The 17,803-nt window shown below is 43.4% G+C and overlaps 1 protein-coding gene across 1 annotated transcript; it reads right to left on the reverse strand.

Moving 5' to 3' along the window:
* Positions 1-2,329: 2,329 nt before the first annotated feature.
* On the reverse strand, positions 2,330-17,463 carry ical1 (islet cell autoantigen 1-like). The gene is made up of 15 exons (XM_071514601.1): positions 17,375-17,463; positions 16,361-16,394; positions 15,742-15,916; positions 11,229-11,301; positions 10,469-10,592; positions 10,106-10,304; positions 9,875-10,000; positions 9,291-9,389; positions 9,008-9,093; positions 8,446-8,495; positions 7,666-7,710; positions 7,274-7,453; positions 6,129-6,449; positions 5,568-5,663; positions 2,330-5,358 (listed from the first exon to the last, which is right to left on the reverse strand). Exons 2-15 carry the CDS (start codon positions 16,369-16,371, stop codon positions 5,243-5,245), a joined length of 1,701 nt encoding a protein of 566 aa, XP_071370702.1. The 5' UTR covers positions 16,372-16,394; positions 17,375-17,463; the 3' UTR covers positions 2,330-5,242.
* Between the last annotated feature and the right edge of the window lie 340 nt (positions 17,464-17,803).

Raw genomic sequence — 17,803 nt, forward strand, 5'->3', positions numbered from 1 at the left:
CAAGAGATTGACCACGGAGGCTCATTTTGGTGCTGCCTGATAATATCGTAGCAAAACTTGAAGGGTCGCGAAAAGGAGAAGTAAAAAAAAATGTGCCTGACATTTTAGACCGCTCAGTTTCCCTGAACCATCGGAGCGCTCAGATCCTGTCTGGTTCAGTGCGTCACACAGGATCTTTGCACTGTGATGGCTATAGATACATACAGAAAGGCGGGGCCAAGCAGGAAAAACACACTCGCATGGTACACAATCCACACTTAGAGATTACCATCCAGACACCTGTTTTGTCACAAAGTAAGCTAAGTCAGCGCTACATAATTGGCTGTATCTGCCGTCAACAGACCGTAAGATGATAAGAACTGATCACTTTGTCATACTGACTGGCAGCTGGTCCCCTGCTGGCTGGTGTGTGTATCTATGGGAAACGCAGGCCAGGGCTATGACGTGTGCAGCGTGTTCAACCTGTGTCTGCTTGCCCCTCCCTCCCAAGCGCCATCCTTCGCTCAAACCGCCTCGACCTTCCTCTCCCTCCTCATCTCTCCATCGCTCCTTCCCCTCTCACACACAGCCTCGCCCCCTATCCACCCCACCCCTCTTTTTCTAGCTCTCTCTCCTTTCCTTTCTCTTCCTGTCACGGTTTAATGCTGATTCCCCCCCCCCCCCCCCACTCCCTCCCTCCCCATGTTGCTCAGCTAGTGTTGTTGTGAAGTGTCTATGTGTCCAGAGGAGCCTCGTCCTTGCAGGACTGGGTCCGTCTGGCTGCAGAGGGCCCGAGCCCGGAGAGGCAAACCCTAAAACTGCACTGCAAACTATGAGGATAGAAGACGTTGCACAAACCAGACCTGCATCAAACAGTGTTTCTAAATAACTTCTTGGTGTATGTTTTAACCTGCAGTACCTGGAGTAGCAGATGGGTGGGGTTTACTGCATCAGGACAGCTCAGATAATCTTAGGGTTGGAACGATTTATCGGCCCGCATTTGGCCTTTTTATTACTGGCCGGATATCGGCCAGTCAAAGCTAGTTCATTCATTAAATTTTTCAATAATGTTTTCTGTGAATTAATTCTTCATTTAAAGGCCACATGTATTCCAGAGTTTCCCCTATCACTGAATAAGCAAGGCAGGTCACCCTGCCTTAAAGAGCTGCTAACCCTAGAATAATTATTAGTTTGGGGCTCAGTGGAGAGTTTCAGTGTCACATGATGATCTTAATGCTGTTTCAGAGGCTTTGGAATTTTAACACGTTGAATATTGGCACAAAAAATCAGGTAGCTTCAATCCAAAAATACTGGTATCGGCCCTCAAACACCCGTATCAGTGGAACCCCAGTCTTAGGTAAGTTGTCAATCACAGAAAAGTACACAAAATATACTTTAAAAACTTTCCTTTGATTGTGTCCATCTTCTGCAACTCATTGCATTGTCCTACATGGTAAACTCCACCCATCTGGCACCGAAGTAGGCTAAAAAAAACATTTGCAAAAAAGTGTTTGCAAATGCTGTTTGACCTCGATCTGGTGTACCAAGTGTAAGAGAAACATTAATGCAGAAGCGTTGTTATGGATGAGTTACAGAGAGATAAATGATGTTGTGCTCTTGTTGATTTCAGTATAGTGGGATTGGCTGCAGTGCAGTTTCTGGGTTGACAGCAGTCTCTCCATGCTCAGGCCCATCCTACTGTATATGTGTCATTACTACTTGACTGTGCCTGCTACAGTGGAACAGGAATGTACTGGGTTTGTAAATATGGAGGCACACTGTGTTTGTATTATCGGCTGACAAAGATATGTATTTGAATGAGTCAAAAATTGTACCATATACACCCCCCTCCTCTGAGTACTGTGAATTACTACATGTCTCATTATTGTGAATAATAACAATGATAATAATGTATTTCTTATTTATCGGGCTTGTTTCAGGAGGAAGTGTAATTGGGTCTTGAAAGGATTTTAAACTAATACAAAAATAGATTACATTGTCCATCTCAGGTTGTAGTGAATAGGGTACAACAGTACCAAAATGTACTAACTTCTCAGTGCACACTAACAAGTCTATACTATTTTAAGAGAGCAAACCAACGGCTGCTATCTATGTAGCTTCTCAAAATGGAAATTATATTATTGATTGATTATAAACTTGTAGCAGACTAGAAGTAGAGAGAAGTAAGGATGTGGTTTGATGTATAGTGACCTGAATTGGCAGAAGCAACAACCAGGATACAATCTGTTCAAATTATTTTAAGACAAAAAGTGTAACAACCCTTTTTAATTGGTGAAGAAATTAAGAGTTTTGTTCCAAAATGAAATATCCACTTGTTGAAACGAATGACGACTAACCTCACAAAATGATTGCTTGCATGAAAGCAAAGCACATTACGGGTTACTATTAAAGCTAAGAGTCCATTTTAAACCTCTGCTTACAAAACAGTTATGTTTTAAAGGACAGAATTATATGTTTTTGAAATACTGACTGATGAATTTCAGGTACCAACATTTTTCAAAGTGGATAAACAGCTTTTTGGAATGAAGCCCCTCGAATCCTCTTAACATGACTCAAGACTATTTGTTTGCTTGTCCAGTTTATTGGAAAACTGAACTGCCAAGTTTTCATCCTTTGACGTTAAATCCCTCGAGTGAAATAAAAGGCATAGTTGAATTAAATAAAGCATTTGTGACTGATTTGAGAAATACATTCCTTTTCTTAGCGTGTAAAGAAAGAGTTAAGTGTAGAATAACACAAATACAACTGGCTTTCACACATCAGTAAAGTTCCTTCCAGGTTTTCCTTCTCAAAGACGAGGGACAAATGAAAGATCATCCCACAGCATCTCCAACCTACTGACTCTGGCATCAACAATCATCTTGTCAGCAGAATAAAATGTTACTGAGTCCACGTGTCACAACAAAACATAATAAAGAGAAAGAAAGTACAAGTAGGGGTGGATTTCCCCCCCAAAAGCAGAGATACTAATATACACACTGTATAAAATAGTGTTTTTCCACATTATCTGACGCAGCCATGATCCAAGGCAGGGTTTTCCAAAAAAAAAAAAAAAACACCCCATGATACACTATGATCACTTTGAGTGCAATTACATACACACCAGTGTTGGGTTGGTACATGTGCAGGTAAGCTCTTATCTACACCTACATACACCTTATCTGTATGAGGTCAGTTTCCGTGGTGATATGCAGAATATTGTGTTGATTCATGTGTACAAGGATAATTGTTCAGTCATATATAGAGAGATAGCTGTGATCAAAATGGTGGGATGAATATAAAGTTTACCCCCAACAGGACCTGACCCAGAATCATGTGTGCACGCAAAAGCACATCAATCTATTCAAAGTTTACCTTAGAATAAGATAAGACGCATGTTGGAAACAGACAGTATATAGACACATACTTGTTGAAGAGACAAAAACAAGATCAATATCTGCATCTCCATTTTGCAACTGGTCAGTAGCCCAATTGAAATAAAAAAAAAAAAACAGGACCAGGTAAACATTCAATGAGGTCAGGCCCGTAATTCTCAGTAATAGGTTTCTTTCCCAAAAATCCATTGTAAAATCTATTATAGCATTAACTGTAAGTCAGGAATATGCTGCATGGTAACACAGTTCTCCAGAGTCAATATATTTCTCATGATACAATACCATCAATATTTCCAAAATCCATCTGTACATTCTGAAAAATACACTACATCCCTGTCAGACCTAAAAATAGACATGAATAAGAGTTTTACAGTGTTATTTTGGTCTTAACGTCTTCCCAGTTTACTGCGCAACAAAAATAGATGCTCCAACAGTGATATTGATAGTTTGAAAATAAACATTATATTTTGATGCAGCGTAGGTTAATGAAAAAATCACATTAGGGAAGGGGAAACAACCAATCAAGTCCTTGCATTCACACTCTTTTACCATTTCCCTCAAAAGAAAACACACACAAAAAAAACTTCATCCTTCACATTTTCCTTGGCCTCATGGACTTCTGCTTGTGAAGTGAGATACTGAAGACAATTTCAAACATCCTGTTTTTACCCTGACGCTGCGTTCAAGGTAATTGGAAACTGGGATGATTTTACACCTCCAAGGTGGAAGGATAAACGGTGAGAGGCAAAAGCCGGAACTGGGACAGTGTTGAAACTTCCGCTGTGCCTGTAATGCAACTCCAGCTCAGGCTCCTGTCGGTTTTCTCCAGAGATTAGACATCTCACAGTTCAACGTTGGCTTTTGAATGCATCTTTCAGCCGTGGAGAGCGAGAAAAGTTTCCCTACATGGATCGATAAAGTATCACATTATTTATTAAAGTGGTGGAGACTTTGAGATCCAGGGTCGGTCCTGGTGCAGCTTGTGCTTCAGCCAAATCCTTCCACTGCTGCCGTTTGTTGTCTTTTTGTGTGCAAATACACCCCGTTTATAAGGGGGGGTCCCATCTTACATCCTACATCTGTCCGATATACACGCTCTTCATTCATAGGTGACAATCATGTGTTACAATATATAGCATTTAAACAATATTGAGGAGTAAATAGAGAAGTTTTATAGGTCCCAGGTCCCTTGCAATGTGTATACAGTCAGACACGGCAAACACACACACGCCCAAACAAACAGGAATAAAATACAGAAACGCACGCAACACACAAACCACAGTCCAAAACAAACAGGCCACCCAAACACTCTCTCTGCTCGACATAAGCCTGAATAACTAATTTGCGAAAGGTAATATTTTGTGATGTTAAGATATACGACGCCTCATAGGGTTTTCGCTGTGTGCATATGCAAATATGAGCTCCGCTAGTTGTGTTAACAGTCATTTCCAATGCTACAGAGAGCAAGTCTGAGCCGCTGAGGAGTAGTGTTCCACAATCACTGTTTTCCAGTGTTTTCAATTCATCTTCCAGTGTAAAATATATGCAGGTCGTCTTCCAGTGTAATGCAAATACATGTGTGTGTGTGTGTGCGTAAATGTGTGTGTGTGTGTGTGTGTGAGGGTTTGTGTGTGCGGATGTGTGCACATTTCCCAGGGTGACAGAAATGCAGGTGTGTGTGTGCGTGTGCATCCGTGTTTACATGTGTTCATTTACTTGGGAGTTGAAAGAAAAAAAAGAAAAGAAATCCACACCTTTGTTTCCTCCTGTTCACACAGTGAAGATAATATACACTGCTGTGCACACACGCACACGCACACGCACACACACATACACACACACACACACACACACACACACACGCGGCTTCAGGCATTGAGCAGCTCGTCCGCGGAGCGTCCAATGGCGTCGGGGTTGGAGAGGGGGTCCAGGTCTGCAAACAGATTGAACCAGGCAGACATGTCTCTGGATCCACCTGGAGCAGCTACACACACACACACACACACACACACACACACATCAAATCAATTACAGCAGATTCAATAACATGGCCTGCTAGCTCTAGAGGTACAGCTTGTTATTAGCACAACCAAGGTAAAGAAGTAATACCGATGAGGTTAGCTTTAGCTTTAGGTTTGTAAAAATGTGTTTTGGGGGAATTTATGACTTCCAGTGTGGCAGCATCTGTCTTACCATTGGCTGTTGAACTTGGAGCCGGCTGAGCTGATTGGGTCTGGCCAGAGGGAGGCTGCAGGGGCGGGGCTTGGAACATGGGTGGGGTGGACCAGCCTAAGAAACAGAACAGATTAAGAAAAAATTATCTGATCCCCCACCAAAAAAAGAAAATAGGGTTTACACTTACAAAAAGAATTGCAGACATGAAGGTAAAGTAAATGATGGGTTACTTAATTAAAATTTGAGCCATCTTAACATCTGCCCTTATAAAAGAGTTGAGTTTTTGACAATAGAATCATCTGTGTTTTGAAATACTGACTGAAAGATTTTAGGTAGGGATTTTTTTTTCCAATAGCGTTTTGAAATCAAACCCTAATTAATAAATGCTAACCACCGCACAGATTTTAGACCAGTTTAAATCAATCAACCATTAGTTGATCCAAGCAACTAAACTATCATGCAGACTTCCCCCCATTCTACCCCATTCTTCTTTACAAATATCTAATGCAGAGGGGAAACAATGGGACACCACCGTGCTGCAATGAAGTCATCCCACCAGCAGAGGGCAGTGTGACTGACCTGTGGAGCTCAGACTGTGATCCAGCAGCTGGGAGGGCAAGAAGCCAGTGGGGCTGGGAGGGTTGGAGGGGGGGCGGGCCGCTGCCCCGGGGCCTCCGCTGGTACCCGCCACCTGTGGCCCTGTGGCCGCAGGAGGGAGGCTGGGGGGTTCGAACAGCCCGAAAGCATCCTGCCACTCTCTGCTGAACTCGTCGGCTCCCCCGGGACCCGGGCTGAGCAGGTCTTTGAGGAAAGCTATGTCGCCCCTCTCCCCGTCCTCCTCCTCCGGTTTCAGCCCGGTCCCAGCGGGATGGGACGGACCGGCGGAGAGCAGGTCCCCATCTAGAGAGATAGAGAGAGGGAGAGAGGAGGAGTGCTGTGTTAGAAAAAAAAGGAAGAGGCAAACTCAAAAGCAAACATCTTGTGGCAAAACAGTTGATTCTGAAAAGGTCAGAACACACAGTTAAGTCCAAGCACACTTTGGTGACAGATAGCAACCTAAGCAGAGATATGACACCCAAACAACGAGACGTTTGACCTACAGAACAAACTTGTGACCCTGACGAAAGAGATAAGACAGAAGGCCGTATTTACTAAGAGCCGTGCTGATTACTACCATTCCTCAACTGAACGAGTGCAACGTGACTGATTTATTAAGATTACTTATGCAAAGTCAGTAGCAAATTTCCAATTAGAATACCTGAGGCGATACATAAGTACTGAGTGTGCATGTCTGTTAGGTGAAACATACAGTATATGACAAGAGATTTTAACAATGCACAGGGGAAACAGCAGACTGGGAGTCCCCTCTGTAGCTGAGCCAGAGGCCCGGAGATGGAGGGTTACCACAAACGCTTAGTAAATACGGCCCAGAATGTCAAAGAAGTGAGACTGCCAAGTGAAGTAGGTGCTTGATTGTTCTTCATAAGAGACAGAAGAGAAGTTCACTTGAGGGAAACAAAGATCTTTGCACCAGCCAGACTGAACCCAAATCCAAAGAATAAAAGGCAGAATCAAGAGTAAAAACCGAGAAGAGACACATCCAAGTGAAAGTCAGATGGGTAAGGTGAGAGCCAGTGTGTCAGCGTGAAGGGAGAAATCGCAGGCAGAGGGTAATAGGAGAGCAGAACCACAGCGTCGACAGCGAGACACACAGCCTGTGTTACCAGGGGCGGCCGGCTGCGAGAGGCTGGACTGGAAGCTTCCGAAGCTCCAGGTCTCCTCTGGGTCCACAGCCTGGGGAGGAGGCTGAGGCTGGGGCTGGGGCTGGTCAAGGTCACAGGCCATGAGCATCAGGTCGTCGTCGGTGCCCCCCGAGCTCAATGACCCACAGATATCGTGCAGGGCTAGAGTACATGATGGGTTTACTACACTGAGATCAGAGGATCGTAAAAATAACAGGCAGCCAATCTACAGTCAGCAATGACCTGGAATCAATATGCACACATCTGAACTATTTACACAAGTACTGGCTATGCAAGACAGCAAACACTCATTAACAAATATCTAGAGGCTCTCTCTCACTTCCTCACACACTCACACACACACACACACTTACCGTTGTCACTGGTTTGGCTCTGTCTGTCACTGCCCTGGGCGGGGCCTGCAAATGAAACCACACCCATGTAAGTGCACGTCCAAAACTGCACAAAGCGTGATTCTTGCACTGACACGAGCAATGTGTCATTAAAGGAATAATCCACCCCAAAACACTTCAGTACTGCAGCTTTTGCAGATGACAGCTTGGACAGCTACAATGGAGCTTGATAGCAGAAACATTTTCAGCTATCTAAATATATGGGATAGTGCTCCCATACTATTAAAAATAAGATGGCCATCTTTTAACAGTTTCAAAAAGGACTGTTTAAAATTCGCCAGCCTTTATCTGAAGTTCAAACCGAACAGTCAGCACAGATCCACCATAGTGCTGTACGGTGTTGCTGCAACCAGGTGCACACCTGTTGGCCCTTTCTACAACAACGTAATGTTGCTGATGAAAATACAGCAGAAAATAAGATAAATATTAGACTTCTGGATCCACAGTGCAATCATTTGGCTACAAAACACTTGGATTATGTTGCATGGCAGCATATGCTGGCAGTAGTTAATGACACATTTTCATTTAGGGTGAACTATTCCTTTAATGTGTCTTAGTTCTGTAACTGGTAGTCGTGTTATATTTAATACATTTATTTTATTGTGATTTTTCTTTTTTTTTTGCTTTATCCTATTACTGTTAGCTGCTGCAATGACCTAATTTCCTCATGGGATCATTAATATTTCATCCCACCTTATCCTCACTGATCCCATGTTTCAGCCTACAGGGGGCGGTACATACCGGCGTCAGAGGCACCTCCTGATGGCTTGTCATCATCCAAGGACACCAGGCTGGGAAGGAAGGAGGGAGGGAGAGGAAGGGAAAATGACAAAGTGCCTTATATAATTGGTGAGACATAGTTTTGCTATTTATAGCAATGCAGTAGCCTCCATCTGATTTGGAGCCACACTACTCGCCTCCTACAGAAATACCTACGCAATTCACAGGTTCGCTGTTCTAAAGCCTTGAACTACCTAGTGGGTCACTAGTGATCACACGCATGCAAAACCTGCCACACACACTTACTTGTGAGTGAAAATGGGCATGACATTGGCCTCATGTTTGATGAAGACATAGCTGAGGTGGTTGTGTGCAATACAAGACAGAAAGGACAAGACAGGATAGAGGAGAGACTGGCGTGAAAATACAGAGATGGGAAATGAGTGACACCAGGAGTGTGTGTGTGTGTGTGTGTGTGTGTGTGTGTGTTAATGATGAGAAGCAGAGAGAAGAGAGTAGTGGCACTAATACATAAGGAGACAGATGGTATGGCATGATTGTGTGTGTGTGTGTGCATGCTCACCTGTCTGTGTTGCTCTGTAGAGCCTTCTCCTTCTTGTCTTCTTGTTGCTGCATCTCTGTTATCTGCTCCAGGGGGTCCCGCAGGTCCTGAGAGAGAGAAGCACACCGTAAAATATGATATAAAAGACATTTATACTGACACGTCAGTCACTTAGCAGCCACACACTTCAAGCCACAAGGGCTGGGTACTAAAAAATGACACCAACTGTATGCGCTGTGTGGCAACCTAGTGTCTCTTCAAGTGTCAGTAAAGTTACCTGTCTACCTTCCGCATGTCTAATTACCTTGAGAGTGTTGAACTGGTAGGGTACGTGTCCTTGGAAGGCCTCGTGGATTCCTGACATGGCATGGGCTGTCTTCTCCCAGAACTGCAGCAGAGTGGTCTGACATGACAGTAAAGAAAGAAAGAAAGAAAGAAAGAAAGAAAGAAAGAGAGACAGAGAGACAGGAAAGAACAAACAAGCAGATAGATCGTTATTTCTCCCAGAGGTAGAGGTAGAGTAATTAAATTGTCATAGCATCCCATCACATCACCCTCATATTAATCAACATTTGGCAGAGTAAGCAATAAAAATAGTAATTCTATGTCCTCCTCCCATATGCCACATATATAAGAGAACAAAATATCTGTTTTGGGGAAAAAATATTATCTGATGTTCATTGTTAAATATTTAAAAATTACAGATGATTGCATCTTCTGAAATTTTTATATATCCAAGGAATTCAAGACCATGGCTGATATAGATTTCCTTTCAGTGAAAAGGAATTTTGCAAAAGTAGGTGTCCGTTTTTCAAATGTAGATGCTGTATCTCATGTTGGCAGATTTATTTCTTATTCTACACACATGCACACACACTGCATCTGTACCTGGTAAGTGCAGAGGGAGTGGGAGAGCATGTTGCAGCGGCTGGCTCCCAGCATGTCCACCTTCTGACACACATCGTTCTTCAGCTTCTCAAACTGGCCCTTCGTCCCTCTGACCTGGGCCTGGACCTGGCAACAGAGAGAAAAATGTACATTGTATATTTGTATATTGTATATTTTCTCTCTCTCTCTCTCTCTCTCTCTCACACACACACACACACAGCGTCCCCCTACCTTGCGGAACTTCTCCAGCTGTTTGTATGTGTCTGGGTCCAGTTCTTGGGAGACGTCCTTCATCCACAGCAGGGCCCCTCGGTACTCGGTGCGGGCCTTCTCCATGCGGCCCACCGTCAGCAGCGTGTCAGCGATGGCGCGCCGCCGGAACGTCTCCACCTCCTGCTGCATGCGGTGCAGCGGCGGGCACAGCGCCAGCCTGCAGGGGGAGACAAGGTGTGTGTGATAAAGATATAAGAGAACGAAATATCTCATAGCATAGCAAAATATCAAATGTGTTGTATATTCATCGTTACAGCACAAAATCCTTGGTTTGCTTATTTTATGCAGTTGCTTTATGCGTTCATACGATGCCTAGCTGACCTCTGCTTGGCGGAGGCACACAGGGCCTTGCTGGTGGCGTCCATCATGTTGCCGGCCTTGGTGCGGTCGTGTTCGGCCTGGAAGCGCAGGAACAGGCCCAGCTCGTTCTCCTCCTGGGACAGGTCTGGAGAGAGAGAGGTGGAAGTTTAAGTTGGACGTACGCACACGATAAAACTTTTTAAAAAAGGCAAGAAAAAAAGGGAAATACAGACCCAGAGACAAGGACACCCCGAAGGGCCTAAAAAGCATCTCAACCCCAAAAGAAAGTGAATTAGTGGGGGGAAAAAAAACAGAGCGAAGACCACTTCAGAAGCTCTGAAACATCTCAGTATGAACAGTATGAGTGCTGATGTAGTTTCAGGTTTGATTTCCTCATTACAATGAATGGGATATTCAAGGGCACCTGGTCAGCAACCCTAAACCTGTTAATGTTAGAGGCTGAATAAATGCCAAAAAGGTTAAACCAGTTTACAAAAGTCATCTCAAAAACCAGGAATATGACCAGAAACACAAAAAGCAGGAAAAACTGAGTCTGCCATTTGGGATTAATGATTAGCCGTGTGTCCGAAACATCTGAGACCCTGGAAAAACCTGACCTCCCATAACCTAAGGAAGTGTTACAAGGAGAGAGTGATTTTACACACTTTCCATTAAACTCTCCCATCCTGCGTGGGTCCGACCGAGTAGCGGCCGCCCCCCTGTGTTAGTCAGTGAAGAGACGAGATCATGGTGGCAGGTCTAGTTTTTGAATCTCACTTACGTGTGATCCTCTGCTGGTACTTCTCGATCACCTTCATCAGCTCCGTGCATGTGGACTGAACCGAGCGGAAGAACTGCAGAGACAGACAGGCTGTTAGAAAACACTCAGCACTTCTCTGGGACACAGACAGAGCTTCACAAACAAGAAAACATTAATTCATTCCAAAATGAGGTTACTATTACATTTAGGAGTCATCTTGAGGGTAGAACTGTGTGTTTTTGGCAGATCCCTCTGCTAGTATCTACAAAATTCTTTAAATAAGTGGATTTACATTGAAAAAAAGTGGGATTATCTCACCCCATCGGTGGACTTGTTCACTTGTTTTAACAAAAATAAGGATTTTAAGACTCAATACTAGATTAAATGAGTCGTGAAGACTGTAATGTTTGTCCTTCTGCCTCAGTGGAGGCAGCGCTCCATATTCTGAATCAGTGAACAAACATTTCTCTCTCTCGCTGTCTGTCTGGCAGTCGGCCCCTTGTCTTCCCATCTGGCAGACAACAACAGTGATTGAATGAGGAGGGTAGAACAGATAGAGAAACATCAGTCCATCTGCAGCCCCCCCCACCCCCCTCCCCCAACACACACACCCCCACCCCTCAATATAATGTGTGTCCTGGCAACAGAGATGTTGAGGCCAATCCAGTGCTGCCGTCTGATAGGAAGGGAAGACTGAGGGATGAAAGGGTCAGCTCGACTTTTAGAGCCGGCTGCTCATCTGGGATAACAGAGTATAAGGCATTAGGCTCAGTGTGTGTGCTGTATTTGTGTGTGTGTGTGTGTGTGTATGCGTGTGTGTGTTTTAGAGAGGAGTTTTCACTTGGGACGGGAGACCACAGCGCATCAGACATAAGGGTGTGTGCACAAGACCTACATTGCAAGATCAATGATTCATGTAAGTTTAGAGGCGTGTGTGACTGTGTGTCTGTGCGTGTGTGTGTGTGTGTGTGTGTGTGCGTGCGCGTGTGTGTGTGTGTACTGAGGCAGACCATGCAAATCGTTCTGACTGCTGTCGTCTCCATCGATAACCTTCAGGTATAACGCACAAGCTGATAACAATGTGACATTTAATTTCAGTGGAATTACAATGACCGCTCAATGTCACACTCAATATTTGCTTTTCTCCTGAGCCTTTTCTGCTGGGATGATTTTTAATTTCAGACCTAGACATACAATAGGAGCTAATGGAAATCAACTCAATAGGTTAAAGGTTTCTCTTAACTCTTGACAGCTCACCTGAGCATGGGGAAATTCTGAAATATCCAGTACATTTTGTATTGGTACTGCACAACTGATCGTGTGTAATCGTATATCGTCATTTTAGCTTCAACAATTAATTATCTTAGAATAAGGACATATTGGCCATATTGAGGCATTTCATTTAAAACATTTAGCTGGAAATAGTCAAGATGCTGATACATGATGCCAAAAAGTGCAGCAAAATGATTGTGTTTCTCACATCATCAAGAATAATTATGGTTAATAATCGTGAGCACAATATCTAGCAAAACTATCAAGATTATCCCTTTAGCCATAAACATGCAGCCCTACTTTGTATCTTTTCAATGTGTAGCGTCTGTTCTTTGCCAAGGGCCCCTGAATGTGTGCCGTTAGCCTCATTTTGGCTCCTGAAAGGTTGCTATGTGCCATTAAGAGTGTCTTCAACCAACAGCTTAACATCCCTGTGTGAAATTCACTTGACTGGTGACATTATCACCTCAGCCCAGGGTGGGAACTGACCATCAGCCTCCATCTAAAGGCTGGTAAAACATGGATTTGGCCGGTAAAAGAACTACAGTTCTTTTGTAAATCAACTTGGTGGCTAAAATAGTGAAAGTGGTGAATTGTGGAAACCAGAAGCCACTGTTGACGGTGTGCAAAAAAGTCAGTTTCTTACCCTGCCTATCAAAGCCCTATAGGCCCTGTCAGAGTTTTAATAACACAGAAGTTGTTTATCCCAATGGGAAAAAAAGAGTATTTCCACTGTTGTTAGGCCTAACTTTTGAAGAAGACTAGAGTGCTGCATGCAGGTAGTCAGACTTGACTGAGGAAAGAGTAACACAAGGCGGAGGTGATTTGAACATATGTACAGTTACTGATTAACTGCAGACTAAACAGTCGCCACCTTCACCCAGACTCACTGCCTCAACAGTAGCCAAACATCTGAGATTGGCCCAAACCCTGACAGATCTCTTGTTGCGTTCAGTGCACTGCTTCTGCACAACCCTCTGTTACTTTAAAATGTGATTTGGAGAGATGAGCAATGTTCGCTGATTGGGCAAGATCACATTTATATCTAATAATAACTGCTCTATCTGAGTCACAGCATATGCCGGTACAGAAGCGGAGGCAGACAGAGATAAACATCCATGCACCTGAACACGGCACTTACACACACATATATGCAGAAGCACATATTCAGTTTTGTTGTGTGTGTTCTGTGTCATCAACTAACAAAGTTCCTCCATCACTGAGACAGAGAAAGATACTGACGAAAGAAAGGGACATTTAAAAAAATAAGATGATTCAACAGCAGTAAAGTCAATTCTTCTGTGCCAAGAAATCTGAGAAGAGCACAGCACAGTTCCAATAATAATAATAAGAATCGCATCATTAAACGGACTAATTACACGTCTTGTGGTGTTTACCTGGATGTCATTTAAAAGCGCCTCAATTGATTGTTGTCAATTTTTGAACAAATACTGGGGAAAATCCTATCCAATAGCCCATTCAAGTAACTGACAGGTTACACCAAGCAAAGCAAATCCAGATGATATGAAGTTTGAAAATGCATGGAGGTGCTGCAGTGATAAAAACCCTTATAAATCAAGTTAGCAGTGAGGCTCCCCTCCAGCAGCGGGTCTAAATCTAATCTGCTCTTGCGGTTTTGCTGCTTTACTGCTCCGGAGAGGCTCTAATTCAGGATAAAGTTCATAAAGGAGTCGAAGCAAAATGACAGAGCTGCTGGGACTGCAATCACCTGGCTCTTAAAATAAAACAAGAGAAATACAGAGTTGAGATTAAGCTGCTCTTTCCTTTTAAATGTCACATGTACAACACCACTGGGATCTTTTAGTGGCTCTCTTTCTGCCTCACACTTAGTATTTCCTTCTCTTCTTCCCTTTCCCCCTCTTTTCTCACTCTCCACGTTGCCGTCTCCCCGGGGATGAAGCGAGGGACAATGTGAGCAGAAAGACAGAGTAAAGCTCTCCAGTTCCAGAGCGAACAAAGGCCTCTCAGTCCGTCCCTAGCAGCTCTGTGAAACTGTAGCGCGTCCTTGTCTCGCAGGACCGGACGGTGAGACAGCCCCGTCACGACTAAATGCCAACGAGGTTCAGCCGGTCCAAACTGTCCATTCTCATTTCTAGCATCTGTGGGAAACGGGAGCCTTCACCGAGAGGCAGAGGAACATATTGTACCCTGTCAACATAATTACCGAAGCTGCAGTGTAGTATGAGACTCCCATATATAATTGGAATTGTTACACCTAGACAGCACAAACTGGCCGCAAACAACGGAGGAAACCTTGAGCCAACATGCTGCTGACATTTAGAAAAGCCTTATTTCCATTCATATGTGCATTATCCAGCTGGCGTAATCCCTTACATAGGCTGACAGTAAATGCTCATACTTGAAATGTGGTTATCAATACCTACATGTTATAGTTTACACTAGTTACTGCTACTGTTACAATGCTCTACAGGAGCACAGGAAAGAAATTTAAGAGCACAATATTTGAAAATCCCCATTACTACTTTGAATCTCCAGCTGCTCCTTTCCCAATTTTCTAGCGAGCATGATTTTATTTTTAGAAGCATGCGCCTCAAAAATGCACCGCAGAAACCTGTGCGTATAACTCATGTGTTTTTATTATGTGTGTGTGTTTCTATTGTAAACCCTGACTGCAAAAAACAGTTCCCTTACAGGACATTAAAAGGGGCAATAAGATTTTTACTGCCCAATAACACAATATGGCCATGATATATCTACAGTAACTATCTAATAGTATTGTTGATCAATACCAATGTCTCAACAATTAGTTCGCCCTCAGAAACTCCCCTCCCCAACTGCTCAACAATAAAGGACAGTGCTAGGGACCAGCGCCACAAGACTTTTCAGCTGCGAAGGCTGACAAGCTTTGTTCTCACACCAAAAAAAGCAAATGACAAAGCAGTCTTACTAATTACAGTATTTCTCATTGGGGATATATTACCTCTTCACTGTTTTTGTTGGATCTCTGCTCTAATCAGCCAGCTTACTGATCTCTATTGTGAAAATCTGACTTTGTGTCAATTATAGGCCAGCATTCAAGGGGATGGGAGGAGGGGGATGGGGGATGCTGTGCCAGAGACTTGTGTAGGTGGAGACAAGTTCTATCAATGTTGCTGCAATTCCTACTGATCACCGAGAGAGGTCCACAAAGGTCAGAGATTACTAGACGGCCCTTTAAGTCTGAATAAAGACAGACTAAAAGAACGCTTGCATTCAATGGAGAACGTCCAGCCTCCCCTACCTCGAGCTTGGCGTCCAGGTCTGCGTCCGACGCCACCACATACTCGTCCTCCTTCTTGCCCGTGGCTTTGATGAGAACCTGCTTGGTCTTCCAGAACTTCTTCTGCATGCGGGCCATCACCGAGCTGTCCTCGCCCAGCAGAGCCCGGCCGCCGCTCAGCATGTCCCCCGCAAACCTGGGCCCAGGGCAGCGCTTAGTCAGTGACACTGACTCGGTTACGAAGAGTGTTTCATACTGTAGTAACAATACTAATGACAATAAACTGTGTGTTTAACCTAAAAGCACAGTTTTCAAAGTGCTTTCCAAAAAGACATAAAATCAGATGATAGTAAATATATAAGATTGAAGTTTTAAAAAATGGGAAATGATAAGTGGCTATAAATAAATAAGTAGACATTTAGATAGATAAACAAATAAGTAATACTAAAAGAGAACAAAGCTACTTAAATATACATGGAAGCAAATGTGATTATTAGCAATATGCATGAGTATAAGATGTGTGTGTGTGTGTGTGTGTGTGTGTGTGTGTGATGTATCAGTACAGACAGATTGTGAATGATAAGCCTGAAACTTGCTCAGTGAGGTTAGGGTAGCATGCTGACAATGAATTCACACATACCCGTCCATCATTTGATATCAGTTTTCGCTTTGTTCTGCAGAATAAAACAACATACAGATGGTTTTTAGGTAGATGAAGAATGCATTAGAATAAACGCACAGCCCTAAGAAATGATATAAGAATCTGAAACTGAATGGTGACTGATGTCAATGATGGTTTTGGTTAAGTTATAGGCGGGGGATGAGCCTACTGGTCTTGTATTTGTATCAGTAACTCAACACTTTTTAATGTCAAGGATCCCCAAACAGAGACACACAAGACCGAGCATCCCCATTTGATAAGACTGTCTACTGTAGGTGGGGTGATATTGTGGTTATCACCCCAGAGTGAAACATGATCAAAACAGTCAAACTCATACAGACACTCATTGTGGTAACTTCTGGGGAGTTAAATAACAGTAAAATAACAGGACCCCCCATTGAGAACCACTTAAAATACTGTGTAGAAATTATCCACAAATTTGTTGGATATTGGATACATGGGTGAGACCTGACCTGACAGCTGTTCCCCCCCTTAGTAATAACGCGGTTATGAGAGAGGACCAAGGTAGAGCCAGGGCTAAAACAAAGGCATGCCGGTGCTAAACGCTAAAAAGCTAATCTAATATGGTTGTTAGAGCAGGGATCAGACACCTGCGACAGCAAGGAGTCAAGAGAATAATATCCCTGAGCCAGCTGGCTGTCTGTCTAGCAGGTGTTCAGTTACAAGAGAAGCTAGACGGGGTGTGAATTAGTGCTGACACAGAAAGATAAAGCAAAGTTAAGTTTAAGCGTCAATCTGACATTTATCAATCTTGTGTATACATCCATAAAAACATAAAGCACTCGAAACATGCAAGAACACCTCAAGGAGGAAGCTTATGGGTTAGCAGCAGTTTAGCTAGTAGCCAGCGTAGTGGCCAGGATAGCGTAGATAACGTCATGTAAACATTAAACTAAGCGACGAGTTAACTCAACAAGTCTAGTTTCCGAATATCTTAAGCAAAAATGTCTTGACATGTGTTTTTGACTCTACCTTGCTTTTAGTTTTGTCCCGCAGTCCGAGCATCTATGCAGCACAGGTTAGCTAGGCTCCTCTCCTACTAGCCATCATCATCATCTCTCTGAGTCAGAGAAACAGGATATGCAAAGTAGCTGTAGCGCTCCACTGCCGCACGGGGTCGCTATGGTTACGACACAGCTCAGGTCAAACCAAAGATCGTCTATTTAAAAAAAAGATCGACTTAACAGCAAAACCTTGCCTATCTTCCGGCCCTCAACCAATCCGGTACAGACTCAAAACATGATTGCTTTTGGTAAAAAAAAAACCCATTCCATTATGCTTCCAGAGTGTAATTTGATCAAAATAAACCTTATGTCTTCAATGGAACATATCTATATTCAACCATATATCCCAACATTTCTCAATACTGACTCTGATCGCCCTGCTTGAGATGACATTTGT

The sequence above is a fragment of the Centroberyx affinis genome, unplaced genomic scaffold, assembly GCF_046629955.1.
Source record: "Centroberyx affinis isolate AG114_WGS23_722 - 3 ecotype Tasmania unplaced genomic scaffold, CSIRO-AGI_Caff_v1 ptg000287l_1, whole genome shotgun sequence".
In the NCBI taxonomy this organism is placed as follows: Eukaryota; Metazoa; Chordata; class Actinopteri; order Beryciformes; family Berycidae; genus Centroberyx; species Centroberyx affinis.